Genomic DNA, 27356 nt, shown 5'->3' with positions numbered 1-27356 from the left:
GCCAGACCAGAAACCACAAGTCTCTGTGATAACACAGTGGATTCTTGAAAAGAAGGTTAGGGTGACAACCCCTCCAAATCCGCATATAATTTTACAGTTGGCCCTCTGTATCTGTGGTTCTGCATCTGAAGATTCAACCCATCAGAAACAGCATAGTACATATTAACTGAAAAAAGTCCGTACATGTGGACCTGCACAGTTCAAACCCTACAGTTCAAGGATCAGCTGTATTTTACTGCATGCCAGACATTGAATTTTACCCTGTTGGGTGCTAGATATATTAAAAATGTTCTTATGTTGTTCTGGGATACAATTGACTTTAAAAACAGTTAAATCCTTTCAGTTCTTGCTTTTAACCTTGGTTAGGTGGGGGCGAGATCCTCAGTTAAGCTAATTTTGCTCCACTATTGAGGCAAACCCTTCTGAAAACTCTATTCATGCCTCATCAATTATGTGGGTTTCCACTCTGGCTGGGAACTGTAAGCTCCAGGGATTGTTCAGATGGCTTCCCCCCCACCCCACCCCCAGTGGTTTTCTGACACACATGTGATCAGTATTCTGAAGACTCCAGGAAGACTTTACAGATCACTGAATTTCTCTCTGCACACCCTCCCCCTCCAATATGCTGATCTGCAAACCAGGCTCCTTAGTCTCCCTAGACTCTCAGTTCCATCTCAAATGAGAGAACACTGAACCCCATCTGGACACCTCCTCGAAAACACTCTCTAGGCAGTATGATGGGGAGGGCAATCATAGGGCTCACCTCACTTGTTTCCCAGGACAACTGATGCATCAAAGTGTATAATGACAGTGTGGCAGACAAAATAATGTCCCCCTAAATGTCTATGTCCTAATCTCCAGAACCTGTGAATGTTACCGTATATGTAAAAGGGATTTTGCAGGTTGATTATGTTAAAGGTCTTTAAATAAGATTAACCTGGATTTTCTGGGTGGGCCAAATCTAATTACAAGGGACTTTTTAAGAGGGAAGGATGTGAGTCAGAAGATGCAATGACAGAAGCAGGTTAGAGTGAGGAGAGATTAACTGCTCTGAAGATGCTGTGCTGTTGGCTTTGAATATGGAAGAAGCCTTAAGCCAAGGAATACAGGCAGCCTCTAGAAGCTGGAAGAGACAAGAAAATGGATTCTCCCCTGGAATCTCCAAAGGGACACAACCATACCAACATCCTGATTTTATCCCCATAAAACTTTATCTTGACATTTGACTCCCAGAACTGTATGTATTTATGTTGTTTTAAGCCACTAAGTTTGTACTGTTTTGTCACAGCAGCAATAGGAAACTAATACAATCATGAGTGGGAAACAAGAGTTTTCTAGAGTCGCAGCGTAGGTCCCAACTGTGCCTCGGATCTGATCCCTGGCTCAGAAACTCCAAACGCTACAGGATGGCCAAAAAGGAAAAAAAAATATAAAATAAAAAATTACAAGTTGCTGCTATATTGGGAGTTCCTCTCATGACTCAATGGTAACAAACCAATCAGTATCCATGAGGATGTGGGTTTAAACCCTGGCCTTGTTCAGTGGGTTAAGGATCCGTTGTTGCTGTGAGCTGTGGTGTAGTTTGCAGACGCAGCTCAGATTTGGCGTTACTGTGGCTCTGGCGTAAGTTAGCAGCTATAGCTCTGATTAGACCCCTAGCCTGGGAACCTCCATATGCCACAGGTGCTAAAAAGACAAAAAGACCCAAAAAAAAAAAAAAAAAAAAAAGCTGCTGTTTGAACCGAGTAGCACATACTGTTGTCAATAGTTTCACTATGCCAGCCATATGTCAATGAATTTGTTATGATCAGCAATGTAGTACATAATGAACAAAATGGATTGATTTTCCAACTTTTTTTTTTTTAATCATTTTAGGGCCACACCCTCAGCATATGGAAGTTCCCAGGCTAGGGGTTGAATCTGAGCTGCAGCTGCTGCCTACGCCACAGCCACAACACTGGATCTGAGCCTCATCTGTGACCTACACCACAGCTCAAGGCAATGCCAGATGCTTAACCCACTGAGCAAGGCCAGTGATCAAACCCACGTCCTCATGGATACTTGTTGGACTCCTTACTGCTGAGTCACAGCAGGAACTCCCTCCAACATCTTTTATAATAGCTTTAAGGAATAATTCTCCTTGATGTACTTTAGCAAAATGATCCTTTTAAGTAGAACATCATTATTTGTATGCAAAATTCACTCACTGCATTCACAGTGTCAGAAGTAGCATTTAGTGTGACTATTATACAGAGACTGTGATTCTAGGATTCATTCACTACGTTAATTCTAGTAAGTTAGTAAGGCACATAAATGCTGGAGGAATTAATATATTAAGTTCTAATCTTCTAAAAAAATAAAATTTTGGAGTTCACACTGTGGCACGGCAGGTTAAGTATCTGGTGTTGCAGCAGCTCTGACTTGGTCACAGCTGTGTCTGGGATTCAATCCCTGGCCCAGGATCTTCCATATGCCACAGGTCCAACCAAAAAAAAAAAAAAAAAAAAAAAGATTTTATTTTAATAATTCCAAATTTATACTTAACTCTAAAAGAAACTAAAACACATCATGTTCTCTTTAGAGATTATACTGACCTCATCAATCTAAGAACAACATCACAGTCTAGATGAGCTTATTTTGCAAGATTACAGATCTCAAGAATCTTGCCTTCTACTTCTTTTTTTTTTTTTTTTTTTTGGTCTTTTTGCTATTTCTTGGGCTGCTCTCACGGCATATGGACGTTCCCAGGCTAGGGGTCGAGTCGGAGCTGTAGCCACCAGCCTACGCCAGAGCCACAGCAACGCGGGATCCGAGCCGCGTCTGCGACCTACACCACAGCTCACGGCAACGCCGGATCGTTAATCCACTGAGCAAGGGCAGGGATCGAACCTGCAACCTCATGGTTCCTAGTCGGATTCGTTAACCACTGCGCCACCACGGGAACTTCCCTTCTACTTCTTTATATTTTTCAAAATGTATATCAACTAGGATTAAGTGTGGCTATTACAGAAGCTGAAACCAGAGAGAAGTTATCCCCCCAATAGAAGCCAGAGGTAGGCAGTTGCCAGGCCCTCTCTGCCTGAACAGCAGCAGTAGTCCCAGGTTTGGAGTAACATTCACAAGATCCAACTGGCCTCACACTATGCTCTATACTCACTTAACTTTATAGGAAACAGCAGCATGAGGCTTGTGTCATAGGAGTAATTATTCTACCTGTCCAAGTGTCAGCTCAGGTGTGAGGAAATAAGACCATTTGGGTGGGCGCAGAAGCCACACTACCTTAGGAGCTTCCTGCCCCCTAAGAACCGATTTCTCTCTCTTTTTATTTATTTACTTTTTTTGCTTTTTTTTAGGGCCTCACCCTCAGCATATGGAAGTTCCCCGGCTAGGGGTCGAACCGGAGCTGCAGCTGCGGGCCTACATCACAGCCACACCAGATCCAAGCAGCGTCTGTGACCTACATCACAGATCACGGCAATGCCAGATCCTTAACACAGAGCAAAGCTAGGGATCAAACCGGTATCCTCTTGGATACTAGTCGGGTTCTTAATCCACTGAGCCACAACGGAACTCCGGGGAGTCATTTCTAATCATGAATACTACCTGGCATCATAGCTGACATTCTATAATTACCTTGTCCAGTAGATTTCTAGAGAAGACAGTGCTGAAAGGAACACCTGAGGCCATTTTACCCCTGAGAAAGTTTTATTAACCCTCTTTATTCACAGCAGTCCAGAGCAGCAATAATAGTACCAGGATTCAATTGTCCACCTTATTTTCAAGCCATTCATTGTTTCTATTTCCAGGGTTACTTCATAATTTAAGAAGCCTGCTAGAGCTCTAGCCACTACATCCTTGTTCCAGCAGGAAGAAAAAGATGAGCTGGTCCATTTCCCTTTATGCCTTAAATGTTAAGGACCAATCACTCAACACTTCTAATTCCATGTCACTGGCCAGAATTTAGTCATACAGCAGCTTTCACATACACAAGGAAAGCTGAGCACATTGCTAACCTGAGTAACTTCTGGTATTCTGTTACAAAGAAGGAAGACCAGATATTGGGTCGGGTAATTAGCAATCTCTCCACATACATATGGTAAAAAACAAAACAAAGCAAAACTTTGGATTAAACAAAAGCTGAATCTAAAATCATATGAAAATTGGAAAGACAGGAGTCCCTGTCATGGCTTCAGCGGTAACGAATCTGTCTAGTAGCCAGAAGGATGCGAGTTCCATCCCTGGCCTTGCTCAGCAGGTTAAGGATCCGGCATTGCCATGAGCTGTGGTGTAGGTCACAGGTGCAGCTTGGATCCCACATTGCTGCGGCTGTGGTGCAGGCCGGCAGCTACAGCTCTGACCTGACCCCTAGCCTGGGAACTTCCATATGCCATAGGTGTGGCCCTAAAAACACACACACACACAGAAATTGGAAAGACATTCATGCTTATGATTTAGAAATAGTTTTAATCAGGGTAAGTTATTTTCCAATGAAATAGGAAAAAGTTACAAAATTTATTGAAGGAAAAAATTCCTCATCTTAGAACATTAATCCTCTGTCACAACAAATTTACATCTGCAACACTTGTGAGACACAATTAATGTGAGGTGTTTTAACTAATTAGAACCAGGTGAAACCATATGCAATTGCTGGGTTTTGTAGTCAGAAACAAATAATGGCAATTTCATACAGTTCAACGTGTATCAAAGTTTGTAATTTACTTAATAATAGAATAACTGTTACTTACAGCTGAATTCCAATAATCTTTCTTCCGTGGGAAAGGAGTGAAATTAGAGCTGGAATATTAGGAATTCCACTTTTATCCTTAAGCATGTCTGAATTTTTTCTGTTCTCAGAAGTAACACTGACTTTGGTAGACTGGAAAATGGGCCCCCAAGATTTTCATGCCATAATTCTCAGTTTTATGCCTGCTTAAATTACATGGCAAAAGGGACTTTACAGATGGAATTAAGGTTATAAACCTTAAAATAAAGAAGTTATCCACATGTGCCCTATGTAATCAAATGGACCTTTACAAGTACGTAGAAGGGTCCATTCACGAGAGGATGATGGAAGAAGCAGAAGAGATTCAAAGAGTGAGAGGGACTTGACCATTGCTGGTTTTGAAGAGAAGGGGACCACAAGTCAAGGAAGGCAGGCCACCTCTCGAAGTCGAGGAATGGCTCTAGCCAACAGCAAGGATGTGGGACCTTGATTCTTCCACTGCAAAAAACCGAATTCCGACAACTGAATGAGCAAGGAAATGGGAGTCTCCTACTCGACCTCCAGCCTCCAGAAAAGGAAATCCTGCAAATACCTTGACTTTAGCCCATCAAGCTGAGACAGGTGAAACCCATGTTAGACAGCTGACCTGCAAAACTATAAGACAATACACTTACGTAGTTTTAAGCCACTAAGTCTGTGGTAATTTGTGATGGTTTCAACAGAAACTTACACACTCACCTTAGTTAAACCTCCAATTTAAAGGACTCATCACAGAAGGGTCCCTATAATCATTTACACCGTATTTTTTTAAAAATTCATATCTGGTCCCTAAATTCTAATAGATTAAACTATGCTATAATTGGAAATGTGTGTATTGCCAACAGAAATAATAAAATTGTGAACAGCTGAAAGCTACAAAGCCTATTATATAAAACCCCTAAAAAGTTCACGACTAGTTATTATGAGAAACATTTCACCTAGGAGTCATTTCTAAGGCTGTATCTTGAGTTTCCATAAAAACAGAGCCTTCTGTCTCAGAGGGTATATCAGTAAGAGCACCAGAATCCTCTATTTCCAAGTTCGGTGGGTCCCCGTGTTCATAACTCAGGTTTGAATTATCTTTCATTTGAATCTCTTGTTCTTCCAACTCCAAAGGTTTATCTGGGTCTGGAGCTACAACTTCCTCATCTTCATTATCATGCAGAAAATTACAAATCATGTTGGGTCTACACGAGTAAACATTCTCCTTGATTTGTAGCCACTCCACACCACCTGATGGGAAGAAAAGAAACATGAAAAAGGAATGTGAGTTACTTAAATATAGTTTCAATTTAAATGTTCATTCCATATTTATAAAAATAGCAACACAACAATGGGAGGAAACAGTATGTACACATGTATGTGTAACTTGGTCCCCATGCTGTACAGTGGAAAAAAATATATATATTAAATAATATATTTATAAAAATAAAACCTCAGAGTTCCTGTCGTGGCTCAGTAGCTAAAGAATCCGACTAGGAACCATGAGGTTTCGGGTTTGATCCCTGGCCTTGCTCAGTGGGTTAAGGATCTGGCGTTGCCGTGAGCTGTGGCATAGGTCACAGATGTGGCTCAGATCCCTTGCTGCTGTGGCTGTGGCGTAGGCCAGCAGCAACAGCTCTGATTAGACCCCTAGTCTGGGAACCTCCATATGCTGTGGGTGCAGCCCTAGAGAGGCAAAAAGACAAAAAAAAAAAAAAAAAATTAAAAAATTAAAAAAAAAAAACCTCAACATAAAAGAACATGGTGCCTGTACCTACTGATAAATATGCACATAATTTCCATCTTCCATGGAGAACTCAGGAAGCCTATAGGGTATGCAGCATCAAAACCACTTAAGTATCGAGTTCCCGCTGTGGTGCCAACAGGATCATCGTCATCTTGGAAGCACTGGGACACAGGTTCAATCCCCCATCCAACACAGTGGGTTAAGGATCCCGCATTGCTGCAACTGCAGCTTAGGTCACAAGTGGGACTTAGATGTGATCCCTGGCCCAGGAACTCCATATGCTGAGGGGCAGCCAAAAAAAAAAGGAAAAAAAAAAAAGAAATCCCAGTAGGAGTTCCCTGGCGGTGCAGCAGGTTAAGGACCTAGTGTCGTTACTGCAGTGGCTTGGGTTGCTGCTGTGGCTTGCGTTCAGTACCTGGCCCAGGAACTTCTACATGCTGCAGGCAAGGCCAGAAAACAAACAAACAAAAAAACTACTATGAGTAAACAACTTCAGTTATTATTCCAAACTATTTTTCCAGAGTCCAATTCCCAACTCATTCTCAGAGATAACTGAGCTCCCACTGCCATCTCTTGGCTTTAAAAAAATTTAGCCACTTTCCTGCAGCTTGTTCCTTACCCCATTTTTTTTTCTTTTTAGGGCTGCACCCACAGCATATTGAGGTTCCCAGGCTAGGGGTCTAATCAGAACTACAGCTGCTGGCCGACACCACAGTCACAGCAACGCCAGATCTGAGCCATGTCTGTGACCTACATCACAGCTTACGGCAATGCCGGATCCTTAACCCACTGAGCAAAGCCAGGGATCGAACCCACAGCCTCATGATTCCTAGTCAGATTTGTTTCTACTGCACCACAGCGGGAACTCCATTGCCCAATCAGTTTTCATAAGACAATAGATGATACTACTCTATTATCTTGTGAGTTAGACTTAGATATTATTTTGAGTTGGAAAATCCAACTGTGAAATAAGACAACTCTCAAAAAAAAAAAACAAAAAAAAACCTTGAAAAAAATTTTTGTTCTTTTCCTCACAGCCCTTTCCCCTCAATAAACTCACATAATTAAGAAATGCTCCAATAATAGTAGCTATTTTTTCTTTTATCTGTATGACCCTTCCAGCCAAGCATTTTCAATGGATCCTCAGTTTCTTTTTTTTTTTTCCTTTTTAGGGCTACACCTGCAGCACATGGAGGTTCCCTGGCTAGGGACAGAATCAGAGCTGCAGCTGCTGGTCTATGCCACAGCCAAGCAGCACCAGATCCAAGTCACAGCTTGTGGCAACACAGGATCCCCAACCCACTGAGCAAGGCCAGGGATCAAACCCGCATCCCCATGGGTACCAGTCAGGTTCTTAACCCACTGAACCACATGGGAACTCCTGTATCCTCAATTTCTATAGCAAGCCCAAGCTGTTTACTCTCATCTTCAAAATTCCATTAGATATCCCTAAGATACCCCAACCCATCCTGCCCATCCCTGTACAAGTATCCATATGCTCCTATCCCCCATCATAAACTAAGTCTTCTGCCCTATTTGTTGAAACGTGGTTACTGCTGATGTCTTTTCTCGTGTTACTACTATAAATTCTCCTTCTTCCAAAAATTTATTATGGAGATCCTCCGTCGTGGCTCAGCAGTATCAAACCCGACTAGTATCCATGAGGATGCAGGTTTGATCCCTGGCCTCACTCAGTGGCTTAAGAGTCCAATTCAATCCCTAGCCTGGGAACTTCCATATGCCTCGGGTATAGCCCTAAAAAGGCAAAAAGAAAAAAAAATTTTTTGATTAGTATTTCCCCACTGGTTCAGCTTCAACTACTGACTTCCTACTTTTTTCCCTGCAATTGGACTTCCCATGTGGCTCACAATATATTTTTTCCTGCAATTAACGTCATTCTCCTAGTCACCAAATTCAAAACCTTAAAGCCATCATGAAGCCTACTCTGTAATTTAGCACAATACCTGTCACATAATGGATACATGAAATAAGTTGAGTGAAATGGGTGTCATCATAGTCATCCATGTTTGTTTCAATGTGATTTACTTAAGAGTACAAGTTCTCCAAGTTCCCTTGTGGTACAGTGGGTTAAGGGCCTGGTGTTGTCACTGCAGCTATTTGGTCACTGCTGTGGGTTCTATCCCTGGCCTGGGAACTTCCACATGCCACTAATGTGGCCAAAAAAAGGGCTTTGAGTTCCTAGAAAGTAAGGACCACATCTTCTATTTTGCCCTGCATCTTCCAATGTGTGGCAGCCAGCCTCCAAGACGGTCCCCAACAATCCTCACCTTACATGCAGGCCCCTGTGTCATCCCCTTCCACGTGGAATAGAATATGAAAGAATGTGATTTTTTTGGGGGGGGGGACTGCACCCAAGGCATGTGGAAGTTCCTGGGCCAGGGCTCGAACTCATGCCACAGCCGTGACCCAAGCCACAGCAGTGAAAACACCAGATCCCACTGTGCCACAAGGGAACTCCAGACAGAATGAGGTTCTAAGGCGAGTTCATAAAAGACATTGTGGGGTCTACCTTGTTCCCAAGGATCACCTCATCTGGGAAAGCCTGCTGCCATGTCAGGAGACACTCCAATAGTACTATGGGGAGGCAAAGATGTGAGGCCTCCTGCTAACAGCCTGCACAAACTCACCAACCGTGAGAGTGAGCCATCTTACAATGATGTGAGATGCATCCAGCCTTACTCAAGCCTTCAGATGACTGCAACCCAGCCAAGATACTGATTGCAACCTCACGAGAGACTCCAGCCAGAACTACCTAGCTAAGCTGCTCCCAAATTTCTGCTTCATAGAAACTGTGTAAGATGCTGTTCTGTTGTTGTTGTTTTAAGCCATTAAGTTTAGGAGTAACTTTTATGCAGCAATGGATAACCAATACAGCCTTGAATAGTTGGTTACTATTTATTTGATTAAAATAGACATGCATATATCTTCACAAAGATCTATTAGATTATTAAGTACTATATGAGAAGAAATTCTATAACTTCCTTTAAAAACTCTATCTAGGAGTTCCCGTCATGAATCTGACTAGGAACCATGAGGTTGTGGGTTCAATCCCTGGTCTCGCTCAACGGGTTAAAGATCCGGTGTTGCTGTGAGCTGTAGTGTAGGTGGCAGATGAGGCTTGGATCCCACATTGCTGTGGCTGTGGCGTAAGCCAACGGCTACAGCTCTGATTAGACCCCTAGTCTAGGAACCTCCACATGCTGCGGGTGTGGCCCTAGAAAGACAAAAAGACAAAAAAATTTAAAAATTAAAAAAAATGAAGACAATATCTAAATGATAGCTAAGCAATCTTATCTGGATCTGCCTTTCAAGTTCATTCTAGAACTTCAAGTGCCTCCTTCTTCCTATTATTTTCAGAGTGCCTCAAAAAGGGATAGTTGTGGAATATATAAAAGACTTGGTATACAGTGATGTGTACTTGATATAGCCAATTTCTATAAAATTAATGTACCTTCAAATATTTATTCCTTAAAATACAATAAATCAAGCCATGAATATTCATCAATAGAGTCTTATTTAAATATGCCTTTGAGCAATAAGTCATTTTTTTTTTAAAGTGGGCAAACACCTTTATTCCAACCATGTCCCAAATTCCCTAGGGTAGATGAAAAAGCAAGGTGTGGTCAGCAATAAGCTTTTAAATCATCAAATGATTGTTTGTTCATCTCCACAAACACATGTATGCAAAAAGCACTGTCCTCAAGTCTCTAGTGTGGGATGACCAGTACCTAGAAAGGCTAAATGGATGCCTATTAAGAACTAGACTCAGGAGTTCCCACTGTGGTGCAGCGGAAACAATCCGACTAGTAACCATAACGTTGCAGGTTTGATCCCTGGCCTCGCTCCGTGGGTTAAGGATCCAACGTTGCCAAGAGCTGGGGTACAGGTTACAGACAAAGCTCGGATCCCGCATGGCTGTCACTGTGGCTATGGCACAGGCCAGCAACTACAGCTCCAATTTGACCCCTAGCTTGGGAACCTCCATATGCCCCATGTGCTGCCCTAAAAAGAAGAAGAAAGAAAAAAAAAAGGACTAGACTCAGGGGAATTTCGTGGCGGTCTAGTGGTTAGTACTCAGCACTTTCACCACTGTGGCCTGGGTTCAATCCCTGGTCTGGGAACTCAGATCCCATATCAAGCTGCTGTACACCACAGCCAAAAAGAAGAACTAGACTCAGAACTAACAACTTGGCGTCCCCCTCATGGCTCAATGGAAACGAATCTGACTAGCATCCATGAGGACGCAGGTTTGATCACTGGCCTTGCTCAGTGGGTTAATGATCCAGCATTGCCATGAGCTGTGGTGTGCGTCACAGATGCGGCTCAGATCCCTCATTGCTGTGGCTGTGGTGTAGGCCAGCAGTTACAGCTCTGATTTGACCCCTAGCCTGGGAACCTCCATATGCTGCAGGTTTGGCCCTAAAAAAAAAGAACTAACAACTGTGGTCCTGGAGTCCCTCATATCAAGCCAGCTTGGTTGTGAACGTCTGGGAAAGGTTACTATATCTGCAAAAGGTTAGGAGATCCTGTGGGGTTACTCCTTGGGAATCCAGAACTGCTATCATCATTTCTTCTGCACTTACAAAGCAGTTTTACTGAAAGTGAGAGAGAGAAAGTGGTGGGGTGGGGGGTTTGCCAAATTCACCAAGAGCTGGAAATCACATCAGGTTTCCTGACAAACTCCTCACAGTCGTTGGCAATGCAAAGCAGGTATTTTATATGTCTCCAGCGCCCTCTGCTGTGTAAGAATTAAACTAAATTTTAAATTGTACTTTTCAAGGGGCATCCTCAATTTTAACATACCTAACCCATCACATATAGTTAACACTACAAAGTACAAAGAATGTCTGGGCAGCAACGTGCCATTTTCAAAGCCAATATTAAATCACCTATTTTCAGGGAAGTGAACTAACCTTTGTGTTCTTCTCCTTCCTTCTTTTCTGTCAGAAGAGTTCTTGTCATGCTGAGCTTCTTCATTGTGTGGCATTTATATTTTAGCACTGTTTTATTATTGCCTTCTGCATCTACTAGAGTATAAAATGAGCATAATTATTATACTGCTTGATGTCATCAAATAACAGTAAGCCTCAATGATTCCAGTTTATTTATTTTTTTTATTTTTTAGTCTTTTTTTTTTTTTTTTTTTTGCTATTTCTTTGGGCCGCTCCCACGGCATATGGAGGTTCCCAGGCTAGGGGTTTAATCGGAGCTGTAGCCGCCAGCCTATGCCAGAGCCACAGCAACGCGGGATCCGAGCCATGTCTGCAACCTACACCACAGCTCACGGCAACGCCGGATCATTAACCCACTGAGCAAGGGCAGGGACCAAACCCGCAACCTCATGGTTCCTAGTCGGATTCGTTATCCACTGCGCCACGACGGGAACTCCTGATTCCAGTTTAAAGTACTTCCTGTCAAGAAAGTGTAGTAAGTTCATGAGTTAACTCATTCCAGGAGTTCCCGTCGTGGTGCAGTGGAAATGAATCTGTCTAGTATCCATGAGGATGTGGGTTTGATCCCTGGCCTTGCTCAGTGGGTTAAGATCTGGCATTGCCATGAGCTGTGGTGCAGGTTGCAGACACGGCTCGGATCCTCTGTTGCTGTGGCTGTGGTGTGGGCCAGAAGCTCCGATTCCACCCCTAGTCCGGAAACTCGCCGATGCCGTGTGTGCAGCCCTAAAAAAAAAAAAAAAAGACAAAAAAGAAAAAAAGAAAAACAGAATTCCTGCTGTGGCTCAGTGGTTAATGAATCCGACTAGGAACCATGAGGTTGCAGGTTCTATCCCTGGCCTTGCTCAGTCGGTTAAGGATCCGGCATTGCCGTGAGCTGTGGTGTAGGCTGCAGATGCGGCTCGGATCCTACATTGCTGTGTCTCTGGTGTAGGCCAGTGGCTACAGCTCCGATTGGACCCCTAGCCTGGGAACCTCCATATGCCACAGGAACGGCCCTAGAAAAGGCAAAAAGACAAAAAAAAAAAAAAAAAAAAAAGAAAGAAAGAAAAGAAAAGAAATAACTCATTCCTCCTGCTCCAAGTGACAGATAAAATATATAACTTAAGGCACAAGTGAACTCAAAAACAACAAATGTCTCTCCAGGGAACAGAAACATAAAACTGAGTGACATAAATCTATGGGCCCGTTAGGTTCCAGCCCTGAGGTAGGAAAAGTGGAGCCAGGAATTTGACCTTACAAGATAATGAGGTCTAAAATTCTACAACTCCAGGAGTTCCCGTCATGGTGCAGTGGAAACGAATCTGACTAGGAACCGTGAGGTTGCAGGTTCGACCCTGGCTTCACTCAGTGGGTTAAGGATCCAGCGTTGCCGTGAGCTGTGGTGTAGGTCGCAGACGTGGTTCGGATCCCACGTTGCTATGGCTGTGGTGTAGGGCAGTGGCTACAGCTCCAATTGGACCCCTAGCCTGGGAACTTCCATATGCCGTGGGTGCGGCCCTAAAAAGAAAAAAAATAATAAATAAAATAAAATTCTACTACTCCAGGAGTTCCTGTCATGGCGCAGCAGAAACAAATCTGACTAGGAACCATGAGGTTTTGGGTTTGATCCCTGGCCTCATCCAGTGGGTTAAGGATCTAGCATTGCCAAGAGCTGTGGTGTAGGTTGCAGACATGGCTTGGATCTGGCATGGCTGTGGCTGTGGTGTAGGCCGGCAGCTGTAGCTCCGATTCGACCCCTGGCCTGGGAACCTCCATGTGCTATGGTTGCGGCCCTAAAAAGCAAAATAAAGTAAAATTCTACTACTTTGAAAGACCAGGGAGTTCTCTTGTGGCTCAGCCAGTTAAGTCCCCAGTATTGTTACTGCAGTGGGCTCAGGTCATTGCTGTGGTGTGAGTTCGATTCCTGGCCCCAGAACTTCTATGTGCCACTGACGCAGGGGTTGGGGGAGACACATGGAGTGAGGACTAAGTCATGAAGAGAAAAAAAGTCCTGCCAACCAGATGCCTTGGGTCATGGCTTTATAAAAACTGGTATAGGTAGGAGGGAGGTTGAGGCTCTGAGCTAAGGACGTGAAGCACACTGAAAACTCCATAGCCTGCCACTGCACAGATAACTGATTCTACACTTTAGAAAGCCCCACAGTGATATCTATTCAGTTGAACCACATGAAATTGTTGATATTCAGCCCAAATTGATAATTTCATATGGTTGAATCTAGTACAGATGCTCATCTAGCAATTCCGTTGCTAAGTGTACACCTGAGAGACATTTTTACATTATGCACAAAGAGACATAAAAACATTCATGGGTGCATTTTTGTCTGAATTAATAAGCATAATTAAGAAAATGGGCTCTGGGAGTTCCCATCGTGGCTCAGCAGAAATGAACCCGACTGGGAACCATGAGGTTGCAGATTCAATCCCTGGCCTCGCTTAGTGGATTAAGGATCCAGCGTTGCCATAAGCTGCAGTGTAGGTTGCAGACGCAGCTCAGATCTGGCGTTGCTGTGGCTGTGGTGTAGGCCGGCAGCTACAGCTCTGATTCGACCCCTGGCCTGGGAATCTCCATATGCCACAGGTGCAGCCCTAAAAAAAAAAGGAAAAAAAAGAAAATGGGCTCTGGAGCAAACCACCTAGGTTCAAATCCCGGCTTGGCTTCTTATTTCATGTTCGACATTGGGAATCTTATTTACCTTTTCATGCTTCAGTTTCTTCAAATATAAAATGGAAGTAACAGTGATAGCTGCTTCATAGACTTGTGGAGAGGATTCAATGAGTTAATACGTGTAGCATCGCAACAGTGCCTGACATACAGAAGGCACTCAATACATTTTAGTAGTTACTAATAATTACTGATAAAAATGGAAGCAACCAACACGTCCATTAATTGGAGAATAAACTATTACATAATCATAAAAAGAATACTAAACAACAGGGAAAAGAGAATTACATATACCAACATGTACAAATCTCAAAACTTAGCTCTAATTGAAGAAAGATATAGAATGTGTATGTATAATATGCTAATATTTATATTAAGTTTGAAAATATACTATTTATTAGTTATGGTTACAAACATATGTAATATGTATTTATATGTAATATAAAATCAGGTATAGGAAAGAAAAACACCAAAAACACCAAATTTAGGAAAGTGATTACTACTGAAGACAGAAGGAAGGGAATAAGTGTGGACAGGGGTGTACAAGGGCCTCAAATGTATCTGGAATGTTTGTTTGTTTTTGTCCTTTTTAAGGCGGCACCCTAGACATATGGAGGTTCCCAGGCTAGGGGTCGAATCGGAGCTACAGCTGCTGGCCTATGCCACAGCCATAGCCACACCATATCCAAGCTGAGTCTGTGACCTACACCACAGCTCACAGCAATACTGGATCCTTAACCCACTGGGTGAGGCCAGTGATCGAACCTGCATCCTCATGGATCTTAGTCGGGTTTGTTAACTGCTGAGTCAAGAAGGGAATTCCTGGAATGTTTTTTAATTACCTAATAAAAAGACAGGATTTCATACAGCTGGACAATGGATACACGAGATATCTAATTTTTTTTTAATTTAATTTTTTCCTTTTTAGGGCTGCACCCCCAGCATTCAGAAACTCCTAGGCTAGGGGTTGAATTAGAGCTGCAGCTGCCAGCTTATGCCACAGCAATGTCAGATCCAAGCCTTGTTGGGTTCATTACCGCTGAGCCACAATGGGAACTCCAAGACATCTAACTTTAATACCTATTATACATAAGTATGTTTGAAATATTTCATAGCAAAAAGAGTTGAGGAGTTCCCATCATGGCTCAGTGGTTAACAAACCCGACTAGGAAGAGGTTTTGGGTTTGATCCCTGGCCTCACTCAGTGGGTTAAGGATCTGGCTTTGCCATGAGCTGTGGTATAGGTTGCAGACATGGCTCGGATCCTGAGTTGCTGTGGCTCTGGCGTAGGCCAGCAGCTACAGCTCCGATTAGACCTCTAGCCTGGTAACCTCCATGTGCTGTGGGTGCGGCCGTAAAAGGACAAAAGACAAAAAAAAAAAAGTTGAGTCAGTACAGGAATCACTTACCATGTTCAACATTTTCTTCAAATATAACACAGGTCCCAAGGGTGTCTGCAGAAAAATGTTAAGGCAACTTGTTAAGAAATAAGAGCTACTTTCTCCAAAAGGCATTAGGGGAAAAAAAAGGAGTTTCAGCTCTCTGACATCCTCCTACCTTCATATTCCCCAGCAAAGACATAGCCATCCACCTGCAGAATGGGCCTCTCAGTATTAATTCCCTACAATAGAAAATAAGATCATAAAAAAAAAAAAAATCATTAGAAAAAGCATTTGGGGGTGGCGGAGATAGGTGAAAGGGTGAAAAAGGGCTCAAAAGAACTTCCAACTGTGAAATAAGTCCTAGGATGTTTTAAGAACATCATGGTGCCTGTAGTTAATAATACTATACTTTATATTTGAAAGTCAGTAAACAAGTTCTCACAAAAAGAAAAAATTTGGGGAGTTCGCGCTGTGGCTCAGCAGTAATAAACACAACTAGTATCTGTGAGGCTGTGGGTTCCATCCCTGGTCTTGTTCAATAGGTTAAGGTTCTGGTGTTGCCATAAGCTGTGGTGTATATGTCACAGATACAGCCCGGATCTGACACTGCTGTGGCTGTGGCTGTGGCTTAGGCTGGCAGTTGTAGCTCCAATTCCCGCTCCTAGCTTGGGAACTTCCATATGCCTCAGGTGAGGGCCGAAAAAGAAAAAAAGAAAAAAAAAAAAAATTGTAACTATGTGTTGTAATGGCTGTTAGCTAGACATAGTGGTCATCATTTCACAATATGTACAAATATTGAAAAAGTGTACAGCTGAAACTAGTATAATGTTAAATGTTGGTTATTTCTCAGTTTAAGATAAAAGATGCTGTATATCTGAAATTAACACAACATTGTAAATCAACTACACTGCAATAAATTCTTCTAAAAATAAAAAGAAGGGAGTTCCCATTGTGGCAGAGCAGAAACAAATCCGACTAGCATCCATGAGGATGTGGGTTTGATCCCTGGCCCCACTCAGTGGGTTAAGGATTTGATGTGGCTGTGATGTAGGCCGGCAGCTGCAGCTCCAATTCATCCCCAAGTCCAGGAACGTCCATATGTCACAGGTGCTGCTGTTAAAAAAAAAAAAAAAAAAAAAAAAAAAAAAAAGCCCCCCCCATCTAAATTTTTCACTCTCTCCAGCCACATATGTAGACACCCAGGCAATCAGCGTCTATCTTCTCCCATCTGCTCCCCGTAACCCCTAAGCCCGTACTTCTGTGATTGTCTTCACTGTTCACTGCCTTTGTTCGGGGAATGAATTCTATCAATCTTAAGGGGTGGTTATACTTCACCATTCATTCTTTTAAATTTAAGGAAATCTACACCCCCCCCCCAATTCTACAAGACTCACCAAAATCTTGCATTTATGTTCAACTTTCGAGAGAAAGTCTGAATCAATAATTCCTGATAATTCCACCAGAACCAACTGCTCCTGGTGGAAAAAAGAGAGGTTAACTCTCTAGCTCGCGAGGGTGCAGGAAGAGGCGGTTAACAAGAGAAGCCAAACGACCCCAGCGCCACCACCCCTTTGTGAAATCGAGGTCCTGCTTTCAACCAGAGGAAACCGGCGACGGTACCTAGGATAACTTCCCTCTTTCCCTTCCAACCGCCGTGCCGCTCGCAGGGCGCCGCGAGCCCAGGGTCACGATCCCGCCCGGGGACCCTCCCCCCTTCGCCGGCCGCGCCCGGACTCTCAGCCACGCGGCCGCTGCCGCTGCACTCACGGCCTCCTCTTCGTCCTCGTCCCCATCGCCTCTCCGCGGTTCCTTGGCCGCCGCCATACCGCCGCTCCTCTGCACCGCCTCCCAGCCGCCGGCCCCGCCCGCCTGGGCCTCCATCTTGAGTACGGGCAGCAGCTCCCGCCCCGCTGCGGCTCCAGCCGCGCCCACCGCCCCTGCCAGGACGCGAGATGGCGGCTCCCAGGCCCACGTGGAGCCCCTTCTTTCTCTCCTAAGAGCAGGAGCCGGTCCCGATCCCGTGTCCTTGGAAACTCTCGGGCTCCTGGCCCAGATGGAATGAGAGCAGTAGAGAGGCACAGGGGATAAAGGAGATGCTGGCATGGTGCACCGTGGACCAGGTGCAGCCTCCAGTGCTTGGAAAGAAATTCTTTTTTTTTAAAATTTATTTCTGTTTTCTAAGAAATTCTTAATATCCTGAGAGCTAACTCAGGCTAATTAATATTCTAAATATCGTGTGAGCTAATTCAGGATAATTCCTGTAAGGAAAAGAGAGGTGGTTACAGAAAAAAAATGAGACGGTCTCAACAGAACCAGATTGCCTTTAATCAGCAAGGAGGGGCAGCAGTCGGGTTGGAGGCCAGACTGTTGCGCCAGGGTCTTGGGGCTTTCAGAATATATAGGGGAGCTTAGAAGCCCTGTTTTTTGTCAAGGTTATTTTTATCAGTTACAGTTTAGCAAGTGTGGTCGTTGACTCGGGAATGTGTGTCGGTCGCCGTCAGGAACTGGTCGTGCCTGGAGCCAGTAGTTCTCAGTATCTCCTGGGCGACCTGGGCTTCCCTTTACTTCTTAGCCTCGGAACTTCCCATATGCCACATGCCATAGTTGCGGCCCTAAAAATAAAAAATAAACAAATAATCTTTATCTAAGACAGGATGGTGTCTGTCCAAAGAGCATGAGCTTTGAGGGTCTGATGTTTGTCCATTTCTACTGCATTATGACCAGCAAGGCATGCAGCAACTTGGTTATTGTGAGAATTAAATGAGATTATTCAAATAAAATAGATTTAGCCCAGTATTAGACACTTAATGTGCATTTAATCTATTATTGGGGTAGTATACAAAAATTTAGGGTATTAGGACTTTTAAAAAACATTTTCCAAGAATTCTTGTTGTGGTACATTGGGTTAAGGTTCTTGTCTCTGCAGCAGCTGGGGTTCCTGCTGAGGCGCAGTTCAGTCCCGGGTCCAGGAACTTCCACATGCTGCTGGGCAGCCCAAAAAAAGAAAAGAGTTCTTTTTTTTTTTTTTTTTTTTTTTTTTTTGGTCTTTTCTAGGGCACACCTGTGGCATGTGGAGGTTCCCAGGCTAGGGGTCAAATCAGGGTTGTAGCTGCCGGCCTATGCCAGAGCCACAGCAAGGTCTTCGACTTATACCACAGGTCACAGCAACAAGGCCAGGGATCAAACCCACAACCTCATGCTTCCTAGTCAGATTCGTTAATCACTGAGCCACGATGGGAACTCCAGAAAAATGTTCCAAGTAATGAAGATCTGCTGCTAAATTATAAGTAACAAAATAGGGGAAGATTTCCAAGTCAGATTAGAAAGAGCCATGGGAGAGACAAATTACATGGTTTTCTACAGCCACTGTTAGAGCTAATAGAGAAAAATCTATACAATTTGGTGGGAGGACCAATTGATTTTTAATTGTAGTTAATAAGAGGAATCTTATTTTAAAAAATCAGAAATACAGTGTCTGAGAAACATAAATAGGGTGTCATGCTCAGTATTCAAAAGCTCGCCACAAGGAGGAGACAAATGAATTAAAAATTGTTTATTCTGCTCTTTTTTTTCCTTTAGAACACATTTTATAAATTAAGTGCCTATATGAAACATACACTTAGTAGCAGAAGTCTAGCAAAAGAACCTTTAGTATTAACGTTTTGTCTTAAAAACATTTTACACTTAAATAATTGTTTATAGTCCATTGAATTCTGTTTTTTAAAATCCATCTCTTACTCTGCTTTAAACTAAATGCGGAGTTCCCATCGTGGCACAGTGGTTAACGAATCCATCTAGGAACCATGAGGTTGCGGGTTGGATTCCTGGCCTTGCTGAGTGGGTTAAGGACCCAGTGTTACTGTGAGCTGTGGTGTAGGTCGCAGACTTGGCTCAGATCCCGTGTTGCTATGGCTCTGGCAGGCCGCGGCTACAGCTCCAATTAGACCCCTAGCCTGGGAACCTCCATAAGCCGAAGGAAGCGGCCCTGGAAAAGGCAAAAAGACAAAAACAAACAAACAAAACCCAAAAAACTAAATGCTAGACCAGCGACCCTCAAACTTCAACTGCATGAGATTCACAATGGACAGCTTGTTAAAGCCCCGATTGGGAGTTCCCTGGTGGCTCAGCAGGTTAAGGATCTAGCATTGTCACTGCTGCGGTAAGAGTTCGATCCCTGGCCTGGAACTTCTTCGTGTCGTAGGCACAGCCAAAACAAAAAACAAACAAACAAAAGCCTAGATTGCTCAGCCAGAGATTCTGATTCAGCAGGTCTGGTATAGGACCGGATGTAAAATAGGCATTTCTAACAAATTCCCAGGTGATATTGATGCTTTTGTTCCGGGGAACACATTTGAGAACCACTATGCTAGCTAGATGGCTATGGAAGAAGCCTCTTGCTAGTTAAATATTGGGAGTTCCTTTCTTGGCTCAGTGGTTAACAAACCTGACTAAAATCCACGAGGATATGGGTTCGATCCCCAGCCTCGCTCAGTGGGTTAAGGATCCTGCGTCATTGTGCCTGTGGTGTTGGCCAGCAGCTGTAGCTTTGTTGCTGCCCCTAGCCTGGGAACTTCCATATGCTGTAGGTGCTGCCCTAAAAAGCAAAAAATACATATATCTATATATATATATATATAGAGAGAGAGAGAGGGAACATACTAACCAAAGCATTTTCAGTTTGCACACAAGTAACTTAGTATCAGAAATAAAACTGGAATGTTCATTTTTGGAGAACTTTGATTTCAAAATAAACCAGTTTACACTTAATTTAGTAGCAGCGTGGCACTATTGGAAGCTACTGGAGTGTGTTTCAGGCAGTGAAGTAAAATGGCACCTCCATATGGAAAGACTGAGGGAGTGAGACCAGGTGGGATCTCTGGGGATTCTTCTCAAACCACGACACAGGCACCCCATATGAAGCTCTTGATAAATGTAGAAAATGTTCCCAAAGCAGCTCTTTGGTTCACAGACAACTAACTAGAAGTTTCCTATGATGTTAAAGCAAAAATAGGTGGAGGAAGATGCAAAATCTGCCTTTTTGTTTGTTTTTGTTTTTAGGGCCACATCTGTGGCGTATGGAAGCTCCCAGGGTAGGGGTCGAATTGGAGCTGTAGCTGCCAGCCTGCACCACAGCCACAGCAACGCCAGATCCTTAACCCACTGAACGAGGCCAGGAATTGAACCCACATTCTCACTGACATTATGTCGGAGTCTTAACTGGCTGAGTGAGGCTTTAAAAAAAAAATTTCTGGTCCTAAGGGCTTTCAGATGGGGGGACTTCTCAAGGGAAGGGGTAAGAGATCATCATAGAAAGGAAGCATGAGTGTTGAAAAACAAGCATTTAAATATTACTGACTTAAAAGGGAAAAGTTTTGGAGTTCCCATCGTGGCTCAGTGGTAACAAACCTGAATAGTATCCAGTAGGACGTGGGTTTGTTAACCAGATTGAACTGCAGCTCCAATTTGACCCCTTGCCTGGGAACTTCCATATGCCGCAGGTGCAGCCCTAAAGAGGAAAAAAAAAAAAAAAAAAAAAAAAAAAAAAAAGGCCACAGGACTTGGGCGACTGTCTAGATGAAGAGGCCGTTAAGGAATTTATCCAATTTATTTATTTATTTATTTATTTGTCTTTTTTTGCTATTTCTTGGGCTGCTCCCGCGGCATATGGAGGTTCCCAGGCTAGGGGTCGAATCGGAGCTGTAGCCTCCGGCCTACGCCAGAGCCACAGCAACTCGGGATCCGAGCCACGTCTGCAACCTACAGCACAGCTCATGGCAACGCCGGATCCTAAACCCACTGAGCAAGGGCAGGGACCGAACCCGCAACCTCATGGTTCCTAGTCAGATTCGTTAACCACTGCGCCACGACGGGAACTCCTTATCCAATTTATGAGCCTGAGAGTCAGTTCAGAAGTGTTGTATCTGCAACATGCAGGACAGCCCCAACTGCCCTGTCCAAACAGATTCGAGGGTGACCAACCAGGCTAGTGGTTCTTATGCGTAGTCCCTAGACCCTTGCGGTCAGCATTACCTGGGATTCTGTTACAAACGCGAATTCTCAGGCTTTCCGTTTGTGGCTCAGTGGTTAGCAAACCGGACTAGCATCCATGAGGACTCGGGTTCGAACCCTGGCCCCGTTCAGTGGGTTAAGGATCTGGCATGGCTGTGAGCAGTGGTGTAGGTTGGTGGCTACAGCTCCGATTGGACCCCTAGCCTGGGAATCTCCACAGGCTGTGGGTGTGGCCCTAAAAAGACAGAACCCGCCCCTCACCCCAAACAAAAGGCAAATTCTCAGACCCTACCCCAGACTACGAAGTCACACACGCTGGAAATGAGGCCTGACAATCTGTCATTGAACAGGCTCTCCCGGTGATTCTGACGCAGGTGAAAATTGAGTGCAGCCAGATTTTTTTTTTTTTTTCTTTTAAGAATTTGAAATGGAAGATACCATGAGGATCAGTCTGTTGATCGTGGCAGTAGAAGCTGACAGCCGGTCAGAGAGAGACGAGTAAGCTGGAATTATGAGTAAGCAGAGCTATAACTAAATGAGGTGGTTGGCTGGTAGTCATAGGACCGAGAGGAAGGGTGACACCCCATGGTTGGGGAATACTGCGTTCCTGAGGCAAACGAGAGTGACAAGTTCACCCAGTCTCTAGGTGAGCATGGAATCTCTCCAGGTCCATGTCCATTTTGGTTCCCAATTGAAGCCCAAGCACATTGCTATTCTTAGATACCTATGATATTCTTATCTCCTTTATTGTCACATGAAACCTTAAAATAGATAGGCTTCCCATTACTGAGTGAGTCTATGTTCCTAAAACAAAAAGCGGATGGACCTCTAAGGTAGATGGAGCAAAAGTTTCATAAAAAGAATTCTTTAAAAAAAAATACACTCGTGTTTTTCCTTTTTAAAAATAAATTTTACCATCCTATTTTTAGGTGTACAGTTCAGTAGTTAAGTATATTCACGTTGTTGTACAATCATTCTCCAGAACTTTTTTCTTCTTGCAAGGAATTGCCTTTTAAAGAATGAATTCTTGATGAAATCTATTTTAATGCTATAACCTTTCCACTTGAACAACTGAGCAACTGCCAAAGTTAACCATCAGGTCTGATGCTCAGGTTCATATTTGGAGGTTTTTGTTTGTTTGTGCTTCTCTTATTGGCCTCCTTATTCAGGCAATACTTAGAAAAGGTACTGTCGGGAGTTCCTGCCGTGGCGCAGTGGAAACAAATCCGACTAGGAACCGTGAGGTTGCAGGTTCGATCCCTGGCCTTGATCAGTGGGTTAAGGATCTGGCACTTCCGTGAGCTGTGGTGTAGGTCACAGATGTGGCTGGGATCTGACATTGTTGTGGCTGTGGTATAGGCCGGCAGCTACAACTTGGATTAGACCCCTAGCCTGGGAACCTCCATATGCCGCTGGTGCGGCCCTAAAAGGACAAAAGACAAAATAAAGAAAGAAAGAAAAGGTACTATTGGGAATTCCCTGGTGGTGCAGTGGGTTAAGGATCCAGTGTTGTCAGTGCTGTGGCTTGACTCAATGCTGGGGCTCAGGTTCCATCCCTGGCCCAGGAACTTTCACATGTCGTGGGCGTGAACAAAATAAGAGAAAAAATACCATTACTTTTTCAGCTGGAATGTGCCTTGACCTCTTCTCGCATCCTCTCATTTCTTTCAGCTATTGCCCTAATCTGAGTCTAAACTTCCCACTCTCTGGAGTTCCTGGAGTTCCCCCGTCGTGGCACATCGGAAACAAATCTGACTGTTACCCATGAGGACACAGGTTCGATCCCTGCCCTTGCTCAGTGGGTTAAAGATCCGGTGTTGCCATGAGTTGTGGTGTAGGTCGCAGACGCAGCTCGGATCCCACGTTGCTGTGGCTGTGGTGTAGGCTGGCGGCTACAGCTCCGATTCGACCCCTGGCCTGGGAACCTCCATATGCTGCAAGTGCAGCCCTAAACAGCAAAAAAAAAAAAAAAAAAAGAAAAAAAAGAAAAAGAAAAAAAAGTTTCAAGAAAGGAAGTCAAAGTTCTAAGAATAAAACTGTTATAGTTATACTTAGGGTGTTACAAATGTTTTAGTTTGTTATGACAGTTTGACCCCTATCAGAATGTGCCATACCTTATCAAACCTCACACTCTTCCTTTCACCCACCAGCTACCACTTTTGTTTTAACCAAGCCAATCTTCGAAAATGCTACATCCTCCTTTTTTTTTTTTTTTTTTTTGCCACTGGGCCTTTACTAATGTCATTTGTTCTGCCAGGCTGACTTTTGCTCCTTCTCAGTCCCTGCCTATTGCTTCTCTTACTCCAAGAAACTTGTCCTGACTAACCTTCTCCAATTTAACAGTCATTGATTCAACTCACATTTTCTGAGCACTTAGTATGTATGTGCCAGGCCCACCAGTTCCTGTTGTGGCACAGCGGAAATGAATCCGACTAGTGTCCATGAGGATTTGGGTTTGATCCCTGGCCTCGCTCAGTGGGCCAGGGATCTGGCGTTGCTGTGAGCTGTGGTGTAGGTCACAGACCTGGCTTGGATCCCACGTTGCTGTGGCTGTGGGGTAGGCCAGCAGCTTCAGTTCTGATTCAACCCCTAGCCTGGGAACTTCCATATGCCATGGGTGTGGCCCTTAAAAAAATAAATAAATAAAGTGCCAGGCCTTCCCTCTAATTTTCCTATGAATTTTTGTGCGCAGCTGTTAAATTTATTAAGCAAAAAGAACATGAGACTGAAATGGCTCTAATACTGTAGCAGCCCAAGTAAGCAATTTAGAGATCTAAGCCTGTAAATGCTTCAAGGTTATGACATTTAAACCTAAGAACAATCACAGACAGCCAACTAGGCTTTAAACTATAGCCAATCAATAAATTCCTTACTTTGCTTCCCGGTCTTCTCTATTAAAGTTGCTGCCTAGATCCCATGGATGAAGCTCCACTAAACATTTCTGGTTTTGCACTGCCCAATTGGAATCGATTTTTGCTCAGATAAATTCTTAAAAATGTTTAATATGCCTCATTTTATCTTTAAGTCACATTGCTCACGTCTGCTTTGTATTTGTTAGTTCATGTATGTGTATTTTTTCCTCAGATTGATTTCAAGGAGTTCCCATTGTGGCTCAGTAGTAAGGAACCCAACTAGTATCCATAAAGATTCGGGTTTGATCCCTGGCCTCGCTCAGTGGGTTAAGGATCCGGTGTTGCCATGAGTTGTGGTGTAAGTCACGGAAGTAGCTTGGATCCCACGTTGCTGTGGCTGTGGTGTAGGCTGGCGGCTACAGCTCCGATTTGACCCCTGGCCTGGGATCCTCTGTATGCTGTGGGTTTGGCCCTAAAAAGAAAAAAAAAAAAAAAAATTGATTTCAAGTGCCTTGCGTTAAATTTTTTTTTTTTTGGCTTCTTTGCAGAGTTGTGAATTCATTAAGATTATTGAATGAATGCATGGATAGATTAATTAAATAATGTGAAACTGGTTTAACTCAGAGGAATCTGAGGGAAATACTTAACTAAAAAGTCTTCACTAGATTAAAAAGTCTAAGTCCAAACAGCCACAGCCACAACTGGGGATCTGAGCTGCATTTGCAACCTACACCACAGCTCACAGCTCTGCAGGATCCTCAACCCACTGAGCAAGACCAGGGATTGAACCTGCATCCTCAAGGATACTAGTCAGGTTTGTTACCGCTGAGCCACAACAGTAACTCCACAACAGCTCTGAGGGTTATGATGTAGATTATTCAACTGAGTGACCTATCTCTGTACTGTGCTCTCCTCCTTGAGTGTTTTTTTACTGGAATCACTCATTTCTGAACCTAACTCATTCACTGTTTACATTATTTCTTCTCCATAGAAGTGACTTGACTTCAGTGACTGACATATGTTAAGTCCTCCAAAGTAATGAATATGTGTTGTGTTAGCTTTTGCAATAAAAGTAAAAGTTCTTTCATTGCAGAAACCCAGTTTTTTGTTTTTTCTTTTTAGGGCCACACCTGCAAGCATATGGAAGTTCTGAGGCTAGGGGTCAAATCGGAGCTGCAGTTGCTAGCCTATGCCACAGCACGGTAACACCAGCTCCTTAACCCACTGATCGAGGCCAGGGATCAAACCCTCCTCCTCATGGATACTAGTTGGATTTGTAACCTGCTGAGCCACAATGGGAATTCCTGGGAACCCAGTATTTGAAGTAGTTTCACACAGGCAGATTTTTTTTTTTTTTTTTTTTTTGGCCCCATCCTTGGCATGTGGAAGTTCCCAGGGCCAGGGATCAAACCCAAGCCAAAGCAGTGACAATGCTGGATCTTTAACCTGCTATGCCACAAAGGAACTCTCTCTCTTACACACACACAGACACACACACAGACACACAGACATACACACACAATTAATACAATTCTGAATTTATAGTGGGTGCTTAATAAATGTTTCTGAGCGGCTGAATAAATTGCAAAGAAAAATATTTTACACAATTAATACAATTCTGAATTTATAGTGGGTGCTTAATAAATGTTTCTGAGCGGCTGAATAAATTGCAAAGAAAAATATTTTACCTTTAAAAGAAAGAGTCTTCTTTCCCTAAGTCTGTGTTTTTCAGTGTGGTACTGGACTCCCCGTATTAGAATCTTGAGATGCTTGTTAACAGCAGAAATTCTTCAGCCACAGACCTACTGGCATCAGAATCTTATGAGGGCAAGGTTGAATAGGTGGGTGTAAGGACCAAAAATCTGTACTTTTAACAAGTGCCTCAAGCGATTCTGATGCACTTGCACCATTGCCCTAAGTACAAGGTAGGACAAACAAGTCCCAGGAAGGCACTTGCTAATTGCTCAGCAATGAAGAGCATGGACCTTGAAGCCAGACTGCCTGAGTTTATCACAAAATGTATGATCTGGGCATGCTCTTTAACTGCCCTGTGACTCAGTTTCCTCATCTACAAAATAGAAAGAACAGTATAATTATCTCAGAAAGGTAAGGATTAAATGAGTCAATATATGTAAGGTGCTTGGAAGAGAGCCTGTCTATATAAGCACTCTGTGTGTTTGCCATGATCAGAAAAGGATGCACTTTCCAGCAAAATGGTATACATTTCTGTATAGAGCCTCTCCAATTGTAGAAGACCTAACCTGCAGAGTTTGTCTTTTTTTTTTTTTTTTTTTTTTTTTGCCTTTTGTACGGCCGCTCCCATGGCATATGGAGGTTCCCAGGCTAGGGGTCGAATCGGAGCTGTAGCTGCTGGTCTGCACCAGAGCCACAGCAGCGCGGGATCCGAGCCACGTCTGGGACCTACACCTCAGCTCACGGCAACGCCGGATCCTTAACCCACTGAGCAAGGCCAGGGATCGAACCTGCAACCTCATGGTTCCTAGTTGGATTCGTTAACCACTGCGCCACGACAGGAATTCCGAGTTTGTCCTTTTTTTCCTTTCTCCTTTTCTGTTTTAGAGGAGTAGACACTTCAAGCTATGATATTGCCTTACTGCAGGGCAAACCTGCACAAAGAAAGCTTAGATCTTTCACCACATGCTGCTGAGCCAGAGATCAGTACTCAGTCTTCAGGACAGCTTACCCGTAATTAAAATCAAATAAAAAGGGCAGGAATTCAAATGAGTCCAACGTATTTTCTCACTTACCAGAAAGTGTTTGGATAGCTACAGAGGGTAACAAAACAGAAAGCCTATTGTAGCCACAACTCTCCAGCCAAGTCATCTCCTGTCCCGTCTCAGTGGAGATCACTTTGCCCATGGGGCCTCTTCTTCCTTCCTACTCTTGTCTCCAGGACGTCTGCTAGCCTCTGGTAGATGGAAAACATTCCCAAGACTGAACCAGAGAGTTTATAACTCTCCCTCATA

The 27356-nt window shown here is 43.6% G+C and overlaps 1 protein-coding gene across 2 annotated transcripts; it reads right to left on the bottom strand.

Moving 5' to 3' along the window:
• Nucleotides 4445-17442, bottom strand: GTF3C6 (general transcription factor IIIC subunit 6). 2 transcript variants are annotated; one of them, XM_003121346.4, is made up of 6 exons: nt 17276-17442; nt 16903-16983; nt 15684-15747; nt 15536-15580; nt 11426-11539; nt 4445-5995 (listed from the first exon to the last, which is right to left on the bottom strand). In XM_003121346.4, the coding sequence occupies exons 1-6, from the start codon at nt 17387-17389 to the stop codon at nt 5697-5699; spliced, it is 717 nt and encodes a 238-aa protein (XP_003121394.2). In that variant the 5' UTR covers nt 17390-17442; the 3' UTR covers nt 4445-5696. The 2 variants fall into 2 exon arrangements, with proteins under 2 accessions (XP_003121394.2, XP_005652743.1); XM_005652686.3 differs by having other exon boundaries at nt 11426-11536; nt 17276-17397.

This window comes from Sus scrofa, chromosome 1 (genome assembly GCF_000003025.6).
Source record: "Sus scrofa isolate TJ Tabasco breed Duroc chromosome 1, Sscrofa11.1, whole genome shotgun sequence".
Taxonomy (NCBI): domain Eukaryota; kingdom Metazoa; phylum Chordata; class Mammalia; order Artiodactyla; family Suidae; genus Sus; species Sus scrofa.
The sequence above is the reverse complement of the archived record's forward strand: the minus strand, read 5'-3'. Positions and strand labels throughout refer to the sequence as shown.